We start from the raw sequence: 19,872 nt of genomic DNA, 5'->3' as shown, positions 1-19,872 counted from the left end.
TAATATTCCAGGATCCCCTCCACTGCATTTAGTTGTCCTGTCTGCTTAGGCTCCTCTTGGCTTTGACAGTTTCTCAGATTTTTCTTATTTTCAGCGACTTTCACCATTTTAAGAAGTACTGGTAAGGCATTTTATATGACATCTCTCAATTGAGACTTGTCTTATGATTAGAATGGGGTTATGGATTTTTGGGTGAAAGACCACAGAGGTAAATTACCAATTTCAGAATACACTGTCAAGGGTTTTCAAACAATGCAGTTAAAATCACACCACAAAAATAAAGACGTGATCGAATTTCTATTCTCCTTAAAGAGAGAGATTCTGTCCCTTGCCATAAAGTACTGGAAAGATGTCCCATGCTGAGTTTCTTTTTTTTTTAATTTTTTTTTTCTTGGCTTGTAGGAGATACCAGTAGCAGCCATTTTCATTTCAGTTAAAATTCGAGCCGGGCGCGGTGGCTCATACCTGTAATCCCAGCACTTTGGGAGGCCAAGGCGGGTGGATCACAAGGTCAGGAGTTCAATGCCAGCCTGGCCAAGATACTAAAAATGAAACAGAAAAAAAAAAAAAATTAGCAGGGCTTGTTCACGCGCACTTGTAATCCCAGCTACTCAGGAGGCTGAGGCAGAGAATTGCTTAAACCCGGGAGTCGGAGGTTGCAATGAGATGAGATCATGCCACTGCACTCCAGCCTGGGTGACTGAGTGAGACTCCATCTCAAAAAATAATAATAATAATAATAAATAAATATATAAATAAAATTTAAATAGCATATTTTGGCTTCCTAACATACTTGTGAAGTAGAGAGTAGAATCTGGACAAGCCAGAGAGGCAGGATTAATGAACCCCATAAATTAAGATCATTGAGTAATAATCACCCACAGACACCTCTGTTTTACTGATAAGAATTAGCAGAGATTGGTTTACTATGTCTGCTTCTCAGCAGGCAGTCTATAAAACAAAAGAGTGAATGTTAAGGGTTTGCTATACCAGAGACAGAGTCATACTTCTTTTTGGGATAGGTTTAACTGAAACCAAACAAGCTGCATTAGGGATGTATGCTCATTCCCAAGGCTTTTCAAAAAGTACCATGTTTTCCCGAACAAAGCTTAAAATTTGCATAACAATGCCTGTTGAAACCTTCAAATAATTTTCCTGGGAGTCATATTCTTAAACTATCAGATTTGTTTGAAGTCTTTAAATATTTACTGATTATAATGCATTTCATACAATAGGAAGCAGAAAGCTTAATTTATGAAGTTAAGTCAAATAAAATAATGTCTTCAAGGTGAAGAATAACATTAAAAAATATAAAGCATATTGTTGACATTTTAATATTTTTTGAATTACATAAGTTATGCTGCCATTGATTTTTTTTTTAATAATACGGAAAATAAAGCCTTCCCTTATATTGTTCAATCGAGATCACTTTTGATTAGTATTTCAAATTAAAAGGCCACTTATTCACAAGAGGAGGTGGGGGAGGTTGTATTATTTTCCTTTTAAATTTTAAGAAGTGCCCTTGAAAAATTACTCCATAGAATATTAATTTAAAATAGACCACAAGCATAGTCACCATTAAAGACTTCTCCAATATGCAGTTAGTATAAGAATGCTACCCATAATAGAGAACCCCTTTTAATAATTAACAAATCTTTCAGCTTAATAAGTTGTCCCTGACAAAGAGAACCCTTTCAATGTAATTTATATTGAATATATTTGCCCTTTTTCAGGAGTTATTCTTAAAAGCAAACACTCCCCATTTAAATAAATGACTAGGGAAACCACAGCCTTTGTATATCTTTTAGCTTTGGAGGCACACTTCAAGGAAGTGTTACTGTCAGTGAGTATTTCACAACTTAATATCTGCTGCTTTGATATACGACCATTAAAAAAAAAAATCCCTCCTGCTAAAAGGGATGTTGGGCTCCAGAGAGTCATCATCAGAGTTAAGAAGTCTTTGAAAAGTCACTCTGGCTCTACAAAAGATGAGGAAGCATAGACAAATATAAATATTTTATCACTGTACCTGAAATCAGGTATATGGAATAAAACATACTTCTGGTGATGTCCTTTGTAGCAAATCTGTCTTCCTTAAGGTTCACATATTTCCATAGGGTGCCGACCTCACAGAATAAGCTTTCTATTCTTGCTTTTATAACAACACCACTGGTGCTGGGGCAAATATACCCAGGTTGATGGCTGGATGTGGTTTTTCCTTGTAATTTAGCCTGTGTTTCATGCCTGGGGGAGCTGTTTCCCTTTCACTTAAGAACTGGAGTCCTTCAATCTCCTTGCATTATTATTGTTGTGATATAGCACTTTAAAAGCTCCCTGGCTGACAACCGTGGCCAGAGTCTGGGATCTGCTGGGAGCAGCATCCTGTACTGAAAATAACATTGGTTCATCTGTTCACTGAAGGACTGTAGTGTTATAGAGACTTGAAATGGATTTTAGGATTATAAAACAATGACAGAAGTTAGAAAATGTACTCTCACACATGTTCTCATTGAGGGATGAGATTAAAAAATATTTACTTAGTCATATTTATTATATAGCTCCACAAATAAAAGACCATTGTTGATTGTGTCCCCACAGTTCAAACGCTACTTAACAGACAGTTACTTAGCATAAAACTATGCTGTGACTTCATTTAAAATGATGCTTCAGATCTATCTTGTTCCAAAGCCAATATTTTTATTAATCCATTAAATAATTTATTTATTTTTAATAATATCAATGCCAGAAGCAATCCTCAATTGTAGAATTGTCAGGTAGGTCAAACAGGCTGCCATCTCATCTGTCGGACCCCAGAACTACATTCACAGTTCAAGCTCACTAGGAAGAGCTTCCTGGAACAGTTGGAAACCCTCATACCCTCTTTTCTGTACAACAGCTACTTCTTAGCACTCAACCTGGTGATCTGTTTAGTGCCTTGATGGGCTGTTGGAGCACTTTCTGAATTTTCAGTCACTATGCAATCATTTGAGAACAGTGACCGTGTCTATTATTTCCTACCTCTGCCTAAAATTATGTCCTTCCCAGATCTTTGTGGGTGGAAAGCTGGCAGTCTTGGATCTCTGGACTTCAGAGGAACTATATTGACCTGATAGCTTAAATCTCCTAATTTTACAAAAGAGCTAAATGAGTCTGAAAGCTTAAGATACCCAGTATTGAAATACCTGCTTAGGTTTTGAAAAATAACTTGAAACTCAAGTTTGCGGGCACATATTCCTTGTTTTACTAGGATTGGAAACCACTGAGGTTTTGTGTATTTTTACATCTATTAACAGAGGGGCAACACCGTAGAGGATCCAAGAGTATGAGCTCTGTAGTCAGACTGCCCAGATTCAAGCCTACCTGCTATGTACTAACATATAGTTCATGGTCAAGTTATTTCACATCTCTGTTCCTCCATTTCTTCTGTCAAATGGGCATAATAATACCACCTCCTTCACAGGGCTGTTATATAGGCATAGAACATACAACACTATGTAGAACGTTGTAAGTTTTCAATAAAGGTTAGCTATTACCATTCAATGAATTATTCATTCAAACTTAACAAAGATGTACTTGGTGCCTACCATTTGCCAGGTAATAGTGTAGGCTCCAGGAACAGAATGGCTGATAAAACAGGCACCATTACTCCTCTCTAGCTTCTCTTCACACCACCACTCCACCCAGAAAAGAATAAACAAATAATCACATGAGTATACTTCTAATATAAATCACTGTTATTACTGTTATTTATATGAATTAAAACTAAGGAGTTTGGACTCAGGAAAGGAAGAGCATGGCAAGGGTTGAACATGCAGAGGTTGATTATGCAGGCCTTGTTTCGTTCATAAATGTCATATTAAAGTTCTGGATTTTAATATGTGCAAGGAGAAAGTTTTACGTTTTTAATTACAGGTGCTTCTGCTAAGTGTGATATGCAAGTTTTTTAAAAGCTTTGCATTCTGCAGAATTCATATTAAAATAACAGGGCTCATAGAAAAAAAAGATATGTGCAGATCCCCAAAACTTATGCGATCGCCACTAGCAATCACCATCCCAATGAAAATATCAGCAAAAATAAACTATTGCTAAATAAATATCTAGTAAACATAAAATTCTACTCTTAAAAAAAGGGAATTTGATAACATGGATACAAGTAAAGTTCAGCCTACTTTGAGAGAGAAACGCATAAAAGCCTGGAAGAAACACAGCACAGTATGGTAGAATTTGTGTCCAACAAGAGCCAAAGTAAGAACAGAATGTGGGCCCGAGGGAAATGGGCATCATGTTGTACATTGCACTCCTCTGCGGCTCCAGTTAACTTCAGCTTTATTACCATAGTTTGCATTTAGCTGCTGTTGTTTCCTGGTGCAAACTGTTTATGTGTTGGTGAATTGGCTTATGAAACAACATACAGTAGTCACCCCTTATCCTGCGTCATCTTCCATGGTTTCAGTAACCAGTGATCAACTGCAGTCCAAATATATTAAATAGCAACCTATAGAAATAAACAATTTATAAGGTTTAAACTGTGCACCATTTAGAATAGCATGATGAAATTTTGCAGCATATACTTCTGTCCCACCTGGGATGTGTATTGTCTTTTTGTGCAGCGGATTCAAGTGGTAGACACTCCCTACCCATGAGTCACTTAGCCTTCATGGTTAGCAGATTGACTGTCACAGTATCGAGTGCTTATGTTCAAGAAAGCCTTAGATTACTTAATAATGGCCCCAAAGTGCAAGAATAGTGATGCTGGCAACTTGGATATGCCAAAGAGAAGCCATAAAGTGTGCCCTTTATGTGAAAAGGTGAAAGTTCTCCACTTAATAAGGAAAGAAAATAAATCATATGCTGAGGTTGCTATGGTAAGAATAAACCTCTCCCTGAAATTAGGAAGAATGAAAAAGAAATCCCTTCTAGTTTTGCTTTCCCACCTCCCGAAACTGCAAAAGTTACAGTCCCATGATATGTGCTTAGTTAAGATGGAAAAAGTATAAAATTTGTGGGTGGAAGACATAAACAGAGATGTGTTCTGATTGACAGATAACAGCTTCGGTACTATCCTTGGTTTCAGGCATTTCCTGGGGGTTTTAGAACATATTCTTCACGAATAAATGGAGTCTACTGCACTTTGCATGTTAAATTTACGTTTCTCTCTAATTACCAATCACTTATTCACTAATTTCTCCACGCTATAGACACATATTCTAGCACAACCGACAGATGGAAGGTGTGGGTGAAAACTTCTACAAGATTACTCTGGTAGGGAGCCACAACTCAGATTTTAGACACCTTTGACTTCTAAGGGAAAAGGAGAATTTGGACCAGACTGGCGGCAATGATGATGAATGTCATCATATGTCCAACCTCAAAAATCTCTAATATACAATAAAAAGACACTTGTCTTGAGAGAAGGCCTTAGATGTCAGTGTTCTCTAAAGTCTGAGTGTTGATACCTCACATCCCCAAAATAGTGAAAGAGAAGGTTTAATAGAACAGGAAGGCAGAAATGCAACCTAATAGCATTTTCTAGAATAGATTTGGGAAGTCAGAGTTTCTGTCACCCATTTTTCTCCTTGTATTTATCTCCCAATCTGAACTGATGTGCTTGGAATAGGATTGGTATGAGTATGGGATGAAACATGGAAGAAACAAAAAATTCAAGAAATTAATACATCTTGGAGGTTAACCCTAGCAATTTAAACTTAGAAGCAAATGAGAAAAAAAATACATTACCATGCTTACACATTATTGAAATAGATGCAAAAGATTCTCTGACTTTCTAACATTTTTACCACAAACATGATGTAGTTCATATTAGACATTTTACTTCGAATGTTAAGAATAAATCGCTTAAATAGAAATCACAGTTTGTGATTCAAACTGTATTGTCTAAATCAGTGCTGTCCAATTGAAAGTAATTCAAAATTTAAATGAGTTGCATATCAAATTTTAATTTTCTAGTAAGCACATTAAAAAATTGGAAAGAGGCCGAGCGAGGTGGCTCACGCCTGTAATCCCAGCACTTTGGGAGGCTGAGGCAGGCGGATCATGAGGTCAGGAGATCGAGATCATCCTGGCCAACATGGTGAAACCCCGTCTCTAGTAAAAATACAAAAAATTAGCCGAGTGTGATGGCACGCACCTATAGTCCTAGCTACTCAGGAGGCTGAGGCAGAAGAATCGCTTGAACCCAGGAGGCAGAGATTGCAATGAGCTGAGATTACGCCACCGCACTCCAGCCTGGGAGACAGAGCAAGACTCCATCAAAAAAAAAAAAAAAAAAAAAGAAGAAGAAAAGAAAAAGACAGAAAGAAGCAAAATTAATTTTAATAATGTGTATTTATTTATCCTAACATATCCAAAATATGATGTCAAGTAATAAAAAAAGATATGATACCTTCTTATTTTTTGTACTGTCTTTGAAATTCAACATATAATTTAAAAGTAGAGCACATCATGATCCCAAATTGCCAATTTTTAACTAAAAAGGCACATATGACTAGAGGTTTCCATATTGTACAAGGCAGATATAACTTAACTTTTTATAAATATTATTTTGTCAGAATGAAAAGATGCCAAAAAAAGACAACTTATGGTTTTGTCAATATCTAACAGTTACAGTTACACTCCTATAAAGAAGAAAAAATTTATATCTGGTTTTATTTATTTTTTTTAGGTTTGTCCTATAAAATACTTTCAGAGTATAACTTTTGGACACTCCCCATCTCACATCTTATCTCAAGTATGGTGAATTACTACTTCCACATTTAATGTTTAAATTTCAATATTGATGAAGAACTTGTTAAACGTTTTTATTACATTACACATAAGTGAATACACATTGTTCCGAATTGCAGCTGACTAGTTGACAACAACGCCATGTTTTATAGACATTTAATTAAACATGCATTGATTCTGATTTTAGTTCTCTTGTTTTGGAAGCATTTTCTGGCTTCCAATATTTTGGGCCTTTAGAAACCTTATAGGCTCGAAGCACTGTGACCCTAGTGCCAAATGCATAAAATCACCCTTGTTCTAGAGCCCCATTCCATCATGCCTGCTTGGAAAATATAGGAATGCATGCATTCCTTTAGACCTCAGTCTAGTGCCAAATGCATAAAATCACCCTTGTTCTAGAGCCCCATTTCATCATGCCTGCTTGGAAAATATAGGAATGCATGTATTCCTTTAGACCTCAGTCTAGTGCCAAATGCATAAAATCACCCTTGTTCTAGAGCCCCATTCCATCATGCCTGCTTGGAAAATATAGGAATGCATGTATTCCTTTAGACCTCAGTCTAGTGCCAAATGCATAAAATCACCCTTGTTCTAGAGCCCCATTCCATCATGCCTGCTTGGAAAATATAGGAATGCATGTATTCCTTTAGACCTCAGTCTAGTGCCAAATGCATAAAATCACCCTTGTTCTAGAGCCCCATTCCATCATGCCTGCTTGGAAAATATAGGAATGCATGTATTCCTTTAGACCTCAGTGCAGTTATCACCTACAACAGGCTTTTGCTGACGTGGGTTTTACCCTCAGGATATTCTTGTTTGCTTTTTTTTTTTTTTTTCCATTCGCATACTCTGCCCTCAGTTATTTATTTGACTGTTTATTTTTTGTTTGTGATTTTAGAGAGGCAAAGATTTTGTCTTTTTTTAATCTACCACATAATTAAAGACAGTGTATTATAGACACTCATAAGTGAATTTTAAAACGTTTGTTAAAAGAAAAAGCTCAAAGCTCATTTTATCTAAATGCAGAGTAAAAGCTCTGCATCTGGTAGGGATCCAGCTTTTCTCTGAGCTACACAACATCTATAAAGTAATACTCACATTGTCAAGGTTTCTGGTATGTCCAGGCTAGAGAAACATTTTTAAAGAAAATTTAAATTTATAGACTTATAACATTGTATTCATCATTTACATTTTAGTAAGATGATTCACTTTTACACTTAATAATTTATCTTGTTCTTTAGATCATCTGTATCTTTCTATTCTCTAACTTCAGGAACTTTTTGCTTTTTAAAAATTGTGTTTTCTTTATTCTCTACATTGTGGTTCTTAATTTTGGCATTTTTTGCTCCCCTAGGGGATATGTGGCAATGTCTGGAGATACTTTTTTCTTGTCACAAACCAGATATGGGAAGGGGTGCCTCTGTCATCTATTAAGTAGAAGAAAAAAGTGCTACTAGAAATCTTAAAATGCACAAAATAGCTTCCCAGCAATAATGAATTATCAACCCTAAGATGTCAATAATGCTGAAGTTGCAAGATCCTACTCTGACTTAATAGCGCACTTTAAAATAGCGGTCTGTATTTTTCTCCTTAAAATGATTTGCCGATTTTTTGAAAATATCATTTCTGATTACAATGCACCTTTTGCTTCATTGTAACTAATATTTTCTCAAGTCTATAAAAAACTCAGATAATTTATCCAAGTTAAAATGTTGAATAGCGGTGACCATTTACTAATATAATTCTTTTATAGTCTTTCTTCTCGGTTTCCTTAAATGTTGGCAGATATAATGAGAGTTGTGATGAATATCATCATGCAATCTTATTAATTTAATGTATCTTTGTTAATCTATTTCATAGGCCCCTTTAGATGGAATATAATACAGCAGAAGCCTTTTCATCAAAAGGATTAATGCCTGCATCATCATTTCTGCAATAAAACAAGAAGCTAAGTGGTGGAGGCCACAGACACCTCAAACCTGGATTCCACAATTCTATGTTAAGTGTTGGAGTTTTTATTACTGTGCTGTAGGAAAGCCTTTGCCAATGCTTACAAGGAACTCTTTATCCCTGCTTCTCTGGGTTCTGTTTGATGGAGGTCTCTTAACACCACTACAATCACAGCCACAGCAGACTTTAGCCACAGAGCCAAGAGAAAATGTTATCCATCTGCCAGGACAACGGCCACACTTCCAACGTGTTAAACGTGGCTGGGTATGGAATCAATTTTTTGTGCTGGAAGAATACATGGGCTCCGAGCCTCAGTATGTGGGAAAGGTAATGGCGTGTTTCTTTTGACAACCACTTGATAGGAAGGGGGAATATGCATTGTGTATTTTGTATGGATGTTTTGCACAGGAGTTGAACAAACCAGTGACTAGAACACTGGAATTGAAATCCAAGAGACCTGGTTTATCTTCCTGACTCGATGGCCCGGGTAAGCTTCAGAATATCATTTAAACCTGCTTTGCTTTAATTCTTCCTGATTATTTTAATGAAAATAGTATACATTTCGTTCAATTTTTGACATTCTTTGCTGAAGACATGAAGTTAAAATATGAAAATGTTATTAAGCATAATTATAACCATAGTTAGAACTATAGTATCAGTATAGTTATATAATTTTTATTGCTTGCAGCCAAATTGGAGATGTTTAGCAATAAGAGACACAGAGAAGAATCACCAGGCATAAACAATCTAAACTGATCTTGGTGTTGTTTAATGACAAGGATGTATTTCTTCTCCTTTCCCGTTAAAATGTGACGTGCCATTTGGATTGTGGTTCTGAAGTATTCTATCTGGCTTGCTTAAGCTTTATAAATAATTTCTATATTTTCAGCAGATATTTATAAGTGTATTTATGGCTGAAGTAATAAATTTTGGAACCCAAATATGTACACATCAACAGAGCATACAATTTAAAAATCTTATTGCAACTTTATAGAAATTTAATTTTTTTCACAAAATATTTAGTAGCAACTATGTGTTTCAGGACAGTTAGGTTTTACTGCTTATTTTTTTTCATAAAATTTTTTTCACCCATATCTAGAACAGTATAACTTGTACACCACACCAAAAAATAATTTCCCCAGAAATAAGTATTATATTTTATTTTGATTTTGTGAATTCTTTTTAAATTTTGTAAAAGATATTGCCATGGGTTTTAATTTAAAAAAATTGATGCTTGAGGAGAGTTTAAAATAAATCCAAAGTCATAAATGGAAAACCATCATACGAAGAGTGTTTGGAAATGGATATAGAAGATCATGACTCTTGAGCAGCAAATCCCTTGAGCTTTCTGAAAACATAAGCTAAAGAGATATATAATAGGTTGTATGATTCCAATATTAGGTCAAAGGGAGAATATTCATTTAAGATCTGAATTATTTCTACCACATTTAAAATAAATTACCTTGTGGAAATGTATTTAAAGGATATTAAGTGATACAGGGGAAAAGGTCTTTAAATATAGTCTTTGTTGAAAGGCACATATAACCAGAATTTCCACTAAGGCATATGTGGTCCCAGGCAAATGATTTTTGCAGGGCACTTATCTAAGTTTAAAAATTGAGTCACCCCAAATCAAATCAGTCCATAAGTACCATTCTGGTCATCCAATCTCAATGATCTTACAAATACACACACACACACGCACACACACACACACACACACACACACATACAAACACTGCCATTAAGCAAGAACTATGAACTATCTCCTTTACAGGCTGCCTACCAGGAGTCAGGGCCTGTTCAAGTGGCACTGGGACAACCCCATAGCGCAATCCCTAAAGATCCACAGGGCACTTATGAACCTGTAGGTTGAGTAGAATGTCAAAGTGAGCCCCAAATGACAAACAGACACTGAGACCCAAACATTTCCAGCCTAGACCAGAATGCCCTTCTCATATCACATTGCTGCCCACAAATAGCCTTAGTCACATAAAAGGTCTTGTAAAATTTTGAAGGAGGTCACTCCAAAATATGGAAGTCCCCGGAGGTTACTGCATAAAGCTTCTGCTTGTATAATTCCTCAAATATGATCGTGGAATGTAACAATCACTAACATTTCTATGGTAAGATAATTTCATGTGGTTCTCCTATACTTGTTTCCTTTGATTTGATTTAATGTAAGAATGGAATTTTGAAATCCAAGACAAATGGAAGGGTAACATAGTCTAAAACTCTGCAACATAGATATCAGTTATTTCAACTCTGTTTATGACAGAAGCTAGACATCATATTGAGGTTCCTGACAAATTCTCTGTTTTTGATTAGAGAAGATCGATAGACCTCAACTTCCAGAATTGGAGGTAATAAAGTTGAAATTAGGTTAAAAAAATAAAACTGACGTTTATGAGAACCTAGAAAGCAGTAGTAGTTCATCTCCCCAAACAGTCCATGGGATTGTATACGCAAGTTTTTGCTTGATACTCTGAAATTCCACTTTATAATTGCTATAACAGTGTAGAATTCATCCAGTTTATTTAAAAGAGGAACTAGTATTTATAAATGTAATTAAAAAGGAGTAAGTCTAACGTCTAACCTATTATTACATTTAATCAGCATTATTTCCACTGGTACAGGGCTCCACATTGGTAATGGATAATGAACACTCATGGTTCTCAAGCAATGTACATTTCTAATGCACATGAAAGAGTGGATGCCAAGATTTCTTTTCCAACAGGAAACTAATTAAATTTTAATTAACTCTGTCTTGATGCTTCTAGATTTGAGAATAGAAATATGATAACATGGGGACCAATTTAATCCATTATATATGTATGTATAAACATATAAATATATTTATACTTCCACTCATTACAGAAAGACTTTGGATTACTCATAGAAAAGGAAAGTATTACAAATAATATAGAACTCAGAGCAAAGGAAAAGGGCTAATGCAAAAATGCCTAGGAAAATTGTCAGTTGTCTACAGTTCACCATTGGACAACTTGGGGGGTTAGGAGAACTGACTTCTCCCCAGCACAGTTGAAAATCCAAGTGCAACTTTTGACTCCCCCAGAACTTAACTACTCATAGCCTGCTGTTGACCCAAAGCTTTACTGATAGCCTAGTCAATTAAAACATAATTATATGTTAGAATACATATAACATAAACATGTGATGTTTATATATGTATATATATATTATAGACTATATTCTTACAATAAAGGAATCTAGAGAAAAGAAAATGTCATAAAGAAAATCAGAAGGAAGTCAAATACATTTACCATTCATTAAGTGGAAGTGGGTCATCATACAGTTTTTTTTTTTTTATTATACTTTGTTTTAGGGTACATGTGCACAACGTGCAGGTTTGTTACATATGTATACATGTGCCATGTTGGTGTGCTGCACCCATTAACTCATCATTTAACATTAGGTTTATCTCCTAATGTTATCCCTCCCCCCTCCCCCCACCGCACAACAGGCCCTGGTGTGTAATGTTCCCCTTCCTGTGTCCATGTGTTCTCATTGTTCAATTCCCTTCTATGAGTGAAAACATGTGGTGTTTGGTTTTTTGTCCTTGCGATAGTTTGCTGAGAATGATGGTTTCCAGCTTTATCCATGTCCCTACAAAGGACATGAACTCATCCTTTTTTTATGGCTGCATAGTATTCCATGTTGTGTATGTGCCACATTTTCTTAATCTAGTCTATCGTTGTTGGACATTTGGGTCGATTCCAAGTCTTTACTATTGTGAATAGTGCAACAATAAACATACGTGTGCATGTGTCTTTATAGCACCAAGTTTTATAATCCTTTGGGTATATAACCAGTAATGGGATGGCTGGGTCAAATGGTATTTCTAGTTCTAGATCCCTGAGGAATCGCCACACTGACTTCCACAATGGTTGAACTAGTTTACAATCCCACCAACAGTATAAAAGTGTTCCTATTTCTCCACATCCTCTCCAGCACCTGTTGTTTCCTGACTTTTTAATGATTGCCATTCTAACTGGTGTGAGATGGTATCTCATTGTGGTTTTGATTTGCATTTCTCTGATGGCCAGTGATGATGAGCATTGTTTCATGTGTCTTTTGGCTGCATAAATGTCTTCTTTTGAGAAGTCTCTGTTCATGTCCTTCGCCCACTTTTTGATGGGGTTGTTTGTTTTTTTCTTGTAAATTTGTTTGAGTTCATTATAGATTCTGGATATTAGCCCTTTGTCAGATGAGTAGATTGCAAAAATTTTCTCCCATTCTGTAGGTTGTCTGTTCACTCTGATGGTAGTTTCTTTTGCTGTGCAGAAGCTCTTGAGTTTAATTAGATCCCATTTGTCAATTTTGACTTTTGTTGCCATTGCTTTTGGTGTTTTAGACATGAAGTCCTTGCCCATGCCTATGTCCTGAATGGTAATGCCTAGGTTTTCTTCTAGGGTTTTTATGGTTTTAGGTCTAACATTTAAGTCTTTAATCCATCTTGAATTAATTTTTGTATAAGGTGTAAGGAAGGGATCCAGTTTCAGCTTTCTACATATGGCTAGCCAGTTTTCCCAGCACCATTTATTAAATAGGGAATCCTTTCCCCATTTCTTGTTTTTGTCAGGTTTGTCAAAGATCAGATAGTTGTAGATATGCGGCATTATTTCTGAGGGCTCTGTTCTGTTTATCCTCATCATCTTCACATTGCATAGGCTGAGGAAGAGGTAGACGAGAAGAAGGATGTTCTCGCTGTCTCAGAGGTGACATAAATGGAAGAAAATCCACATAAAGTAAACCTATGCAGTTCAAACTTACATTGTTCTAAGATCAACTGTAGTATGTTTAGCCTCGAATATAACTTTCTGGTTCTTGATAGAAAGAGCATATATGGAAATAATTAATTTGTATAGTTCCCATTGTCAACTCCACATTTTTAGGGACCAATTGGTTTTCTTACATTCAAATCTAAAAGAATGTATTCATGTAGAAATTTGTAGCGGCAACTGAGTGACTTGGGTGACATTAGTTTCAACAACCATTTTATTTAAAGAATCAGATATTCATGTTGATATCCTTGCAAGAAAGCACAAACTGTGCTATTACTTGTAACAAATGTTACTTTACTTTCTATACAAATAAATCACAAGGGTATACAGAGGTAAAGCTTTCATCAAATACACATTGTTAATTTAATGCATTACCTAGATAAGTATAAGTTTTCATACTGTACAGTAAGAAATAAATTAACTTTATCTGCAAAAATTTGTACTTCATATGTTACCAGTTGTTCAAACTAACCACAAGCAAAACACTCGCATTATTACAGATGTACATATACATGTGCACAAGTGTGTATACACACACCAACATGATTTATGTTTATACCAACATGGATAATTGCAAGCCTATATCTGTGTGGTACTAACTTTTTTCATAGCCTCCAAGTTATGTATCCAGGAAATGCTGCCTCTTTTATCCCCAAAGAATAATTTAGGAAATTGGGTTGTCATTTCAGATGAATCCCAGTTAGCAGCAATTCTTAAATCTAAACTGCTTAAAAGGGCAAAAAATAAAAAGGTAAAACATATATAAACCCTAGTTTCAGGGACATCCATTTATTTAACCTATTTTTGATGAAGAATGCATTACAGTGGAGACGGTATTAAGCCTGTAGGAATAAATGTAACTATGAAGGTCTCTAGATTACAATTATAAAAGTTAAACTTTATTGAGTGCTTCCTTTGGGCACAATTTTAATTGCTTTACAGACATATACTTACATATCTGCAAAAGAGCACTATGACTGATCTTCTTATTAGTGCTGTTTTACATATCAGAAAACTAAGGCACAGAAAAGTTAAATGACTTCCCCATATCTCAACACCCAGTGGATGCTTAAGCTAACATGTCAACCAGGTGGTCTAGCTCCATTGCACCAGAAAATATCATGGTTTATTATCCTGCCAGGCTCTTAAGTGCTAACAATCATTTCAATACTCTATTAAACTAAAGTGCTATAATAATAGGTGGGAATTGAACAATGAGAACACTTGGACACTGGGAGGGGAACATCACACACTGGGGATTGTCGTGGGGTGGGGGGAGTGGGGAGGGATAGCATTAGGAGATATACCTAATGTAAATGACGAGTTAATGGGTGCAGCACACCAACATGGCACATGTATACATATGTAACAAACCTGCCCATTGTGCACATGTACCCTAGAACTTAAAGTATAATAATAATAATAAAAGCCTAAACACACACACACACACACACACACATAAGTGCTATAATAGAAACGCTGTTAGGAAATGTCTATGACTCCCTCCAAAAGATGGAGGAATTCAAGAAAATCATCATAAATGAGGAAGTACCTGAGATGAGTCTTGAAGGATGATTTAATTTTTCTAGAAGTTGTAGTATGGGGAAAAGTTTTTGTAAGCCCTGAGGCTTGAAACTTCAAGGTTAGCCTAGGTAGCCATATTTCAGTAAAGTCAGATTGTCAGAGTGTAAAGCCAACTACTTAGAGTGAATAAATATAGAAAGTATGGAAAGGTTCAATTCTCATACCCAGATGAGTAGTATTCGTTCTTAAAAGTGTAAAGACCCATAAAGTGCCTCGTTTGGGGATTAATATTAATGGAATTGCAATTCTAGAATGACCAATCAGACAGCCAATTAAAAGATGCATTGAAGATGGGGAAAAAGGTATAGAGATAGGGAAAGCATCTGCAGGAGAAAGTTACAATAGGCTTGTGTAGGAAGTACAATGAAGGAAATGGGAAATTAGAGTAGAATATTTGAAAGGTGAAGAGATAATGAAAAATTTCAAGATTCATTGATCATGGCAATGTAAAGGATGAGACAAATTAGAGAAATATTGTGAAGGAAAAATCTGCAGAAATTAGTGGGTAATTGCATACAGAGAAGCAAAGAAAGGGAAGAATAAAAAATGACACAGATTTCTGACTTCTGTTTTATTAGTATCCCTTGTAGATTTGGGACTCAAGTAAGAAATGAAATAATTGGTGTTGGACATCCTATGCCCTTAGTTACTTACAAGTACACAGGTGAAGTATATCATAGATATTTACATACATTAATCTAGTATTCAGAAGACAGTAATTGGAATACAGATGGTAGTTAAAACCATAAGTGGTTAATATACTCTAGGGAAAATTACAGATAATGTAAGAGAACCCTGATTTATAATTGCAAAGCAGATGAAAAAAATTAGATAGATCTAATTAGTAAGAGGCAAAAGGCAAGCATTAGTGTCATGGAAGATAAACCAGGAAAAAGTTTTAAGAATAAGGAATGACAACAAATGTTGAACTCCACAGGCCAAATTAAGTAATGACTTAAAATGTTCCATTGGTTTTGGTAACTAGTGATCCAGAGGTGACTTTTGTCAAAATAGTTTTAATGGTTTTGTCTAAAGCATAAAGAAAGAAAAAAGAGATGTGTACAGCTCATGGATGATATTTCAAAAGCATAGATGAAAGAGACTGAGGAATGCCCTGTTGATATTCTCAGTTTAATCCTACAGGTATTATTCTACTTAGGATTCTCCAGAGAAACAGAACAAACAAGACGTGTATATAAATAGAAAAAAAGAAAATATTATGTATTTATTTTTAATTTTATGCAAACAATTTTATTATTTTTGAATTTAATTTAATTTTAAATGCCAGGATACATGTGCAGGACCTGCGTGTTTGTTAACATAGGTAAACATGTGCCATGGTGGTTTGCTGCACCAATCAATTCATCACCTAGGTATTAAGGCCTGCATGCATTAGCTGTTTATCCTGATGCTCTCCCTCCCCCTCCACCCCTGACAGGCTGCAGTGTGTGTTGCTCCCCTCCCTGTGTCCATGCGTTCTCCTTGTTCAGCTCCCTCTTATAAATGAGAACATGTAGTGTTTGGTTGTCTGTTCCTGTGTTAGTTTGCTGAGGATAATGGCATCCAGGTCCTTCCATGTCCCTGCAAAGGACATGATCTTGTTTCTTTTTATGGCTGCCCAATGTAATTTATAAATTCAATTCTATTCTCATCAAACTACCATTGACATTCTTCACAGAATTAGAAAAAAAAACTATGCTAAAATTCATATGGAACAAAAAATTATTTTTAAAAAATTGGTTCATGCAATTGTATAGGTACAAGTTCAAAATCTGCAGTAGGGCCTCTAATGGATGACCTGAGGAGAGTGCCATTCTGAGCCTGAAGGCAGTCTGCTGGAAGAACTCCTTGCTTAGGTGACATCAGTCTTTGTTTTGTTAAGGCCTTCAACTGATTAGATGTGTCCCACCCACATAATAGAGGCTAATCTATTTTACTCAAAGTTCACAGATATAAATATTAATCTTATCCAAAGAACACAGAAACACCCGTGATCATGATTGATCAAATTTCACAACATTATAAGTCTACCCTTTGTCAACTTGGCACCCATCCACATACCCTTAAACCATGTTTAATCTCCAAATAGAGATAATAACAAGGTCATACTTCTGGCAGGATATAACTATCTTGCATGCAACCAAAACACACAAACCTTTTTCTCAGAAAAGAATGTAAAGGCCTTGGGTTTATTCATCTTGATGTCCCACAACTTGATGTAAAATTAACAATATTTAAATATTGTGATATCAAGTCAATACATTTTCTGTTATATGATAAGGGGATAGGAGAGGGAAGAAAAAGATATTAAATATATCATATTTGTAATAAAATAAGGAGGAAGTACTTGTAATGATTATAGCCCTCATTTCCATAACTGGTCATGTATCATAGCTTGTATTTATAACTGCCTTTTTCCATTACTCATTTTGTATTACCTTTGCTGTCAGCAAGCAACTCAGTTGGTAGTGGCTCTTTACCTTCTGGGGAGACACAACCTTAATTTCTAAAGGGTCTGGTCTAGACCATTACTAGTTCTGCCTAGATTGGTTTGTTGTAGTTTTCCATTGACTTTAATCACAGGGCAAGGTAATATAAGAGGTGCCCTAAGGAATCTCCAATATTACAGACACACTCTTCCTTGCATCCATTGTGGAGTGTCAGTCCAATTTCCCATTGGCACTCCAGATCAATCACCCCAGACAGCACAGTAATTTCCTTCCTTACCTGTTGATTTAGGGGAATGAGGAACTCAAAGAGGCTGGGTGGCAGTCTCAACTTCCAGTTGAATGGAACTATTGTTTTGTGTCCTGGTGGAAACATGCCTCCTTCTGGAACTAAGACCTCTAGGCCTGCCTAGCATAACGCCATAGGGTCAAGAAGCACAATTTTTGCTAATATGTCACCAGGAGTAATAGTGGTGTCACACTCATTTCTACCTCATAATTGCAGACCAGTCACTTCTGGCTTGAGATTGATTCCTGGCTATGGAAGAAATAGTGCCATATATTTGATGCCAATTCAGAGCATTTATAGCCTCCTAGAGACCCTTGTCCCAGCCCTGCAAGGGATTGGCACCTACCTAGCACTGTAACTGAGCCTTCACAAGGCTATTTCACTCTCCCTTCAAGCCAGCTGCTTTGGACTGGTGGGAAACATGGTAAAACCAGTGAATTCCATGAGCATGGGTTCATTACTGTACTTGATTTGCTGTGAAGTGAGTGTCATGATCAGAAGCAGTGCTGTGTGGAAGATCAGGATGGTAGATAAGGCATTCTATAGGTCCACAGATAGTAGTTTTGGCAGAAGCATTATATGATTGGAAGGAAAATCTGCATCCAGAGTGTTTGTTCCAGTAATAACAAAATGCTGCTCCTTCCATGATGAAAGTGATCAAGTGTAATCACCAGGTTGCTGGTTCATTTCCTTGGGGAATGGTGCCACATTGGGGATTTACTGTTGGTCTCTACTGCTGAAATGTTAGGCCTTCAGCAGTGGCTATAGCCAGGTCAGCTTTGGTGAGTGGAAGCCTGTGTGTTGTTGGTTTCGTGCCGACGTGGCCCCTTTATTTATGAGCAGGTTGAATGATGACAGGATTGGCTGCTGGAAGAGGCTGACAGGTATCCACAGAATGGGTTATCCTATCCACTTGATTATTAATATCTTCCTCTGCTGATGTTACCTTTTTGTAAACATTTCCGTAGGACACAAATATCTTCACATTTTTTGGCACATTCAGAGGGCTCCATCCCTATACCTTACCTCTTCCCCAGAACTCTTTGTCATTAATGTTCCAATCATGTCCCTTCCAAGTCCCTGACCATCCAGCCAACTCCTTGGCCACAGCCCATGAATTGATATATAATCTCATGTCTTTCCATTTCTAATTCTATGCAAAATGAAAAACCAGGTGCACTGCTAAAAGTTCGCTCCCCTGAGAGGGTTTGCAGTCACCGCTGTCTTTCAGGAATGTACCAGAGAGCCTATAATACTGCAGCTGTCAACTTCAGATGGTGCTTGCTTATCATAAAGAACCACCTGTAAAACAGGCTCAAGTCTTCTCTTTCTCCCTCAGCTGTTAGAGAGCATGTGATGAGGCCATAGGTACAGGTTTGGAAAGAGAAGAGAGTGTGGCAGGAATGGGGGCATTTGGGTCTCTTCTTCATGTCAGTTACTTGTGCATCAAGGGCCTGCTGAGGCCTGATCTTATATATGCCACTTTCATTTGATGATGGGGTAGTGCTGTGCTTACCTAACTTTATGGCTTGCTGGGTCAAGTAGTACATGGTTCATGATAAGCAGCTCAGGTCACATATGAAGTTGGTGTGCCATGATTAAGTGTTCAGTTCTCACTAAGGCCCAGTAGCAGGTTGTTGCTGTTTCTCTCTTCTTTTTCTTTTTCTATGTATTTATTTATTTATTTATTTATTTATTTTATTTTATTTTATTTTATTTTTTATTTTGAGACAAGAGTCTCACTCTGTCACCCAGGCTGGAGTGCAGTGGTGCGATCTCTGCTCACTGCAACCTCCGCCTCCCGGGTTCAAGCGATTCTCCTGCCTCAGCCTCCTGAGTAGCTGCGACTACAGGCACACACCACCACACTGGGATAAGTTTGTATTTTTAGTAGAAATGGGCTTTCTCCATGTTGGTCAGACTAGTCTCGAACTCCTGACCACATGATCCGCCCTCCTCGGACTCCCAAAGTGCTGGGATTACAGGCATAAGCCACCGCACCTGGCCGGTCATCATTGTTTCTAAAAAGGAGAGTATCTTTTGAAGGATACTTCAT

At 36.6% G+C, this 19,872-nt stretch overlaps 1 protein-coding gene and 1 long non-coding RNA gene across 4 annotated transcripts in view; one reads left to right on the top strand and one right to left on the bottom strand.

Moving 5' to 3' along the window:
* CDH12 (cadherin 12) overlaps window positions 1–19,872 on the top strand; it is a 1,137,115-nt gene that overhangs the window by 783,422 nt on the left and 333,821 nt on the right. For all 3 annotated transcript variants that reach the window (NM_001131676.1, XM_024246642.2, XM_054555034.2), the window contains 1 exon segment: window positions 8,602–9,018. In NM_001131676.1, coding sequence (NP_001125148.1) covers window positions 8,788–9,018 — 231 coding nt within the window. In that variant the 5' untranslated portion in view covers window positions 8,602–8,787.
* Window positions 349–18,031, bottom strand: LOC129059350 (uncharacterized). Its single transcript, XR_008525169.2, has 3 exons — window positions 17,808–18,031; window positions 3,585–3,674; window positions 349–542 (listed from the first exon to the last, which is right to left on the bottom strand). It is a non-coding gene; the product is annotated as an uncharacterized LOC129059350 (long non-coding RNA).

Source organism: Pongo abelii, chromosome 4 (genome assembly GCF_028885655.2).
Source record: "Pongo abelii isolate AG06213 chromosome 4, NHGRI_mPonAbe1-v2.0_pri, whole genome shotgun sequence".
NCBI classification, from domain to species: Eukaryota; Metazoa; Chordata; class Mammalia; order Primates; family Hominidae; genus Pongo; species Pongo abelii.
The sequence above is the reverse complement of the archived record's forward strand: the minus strand, read 5'-3'. Positions and strand labels throughout refer to the sequence as shown.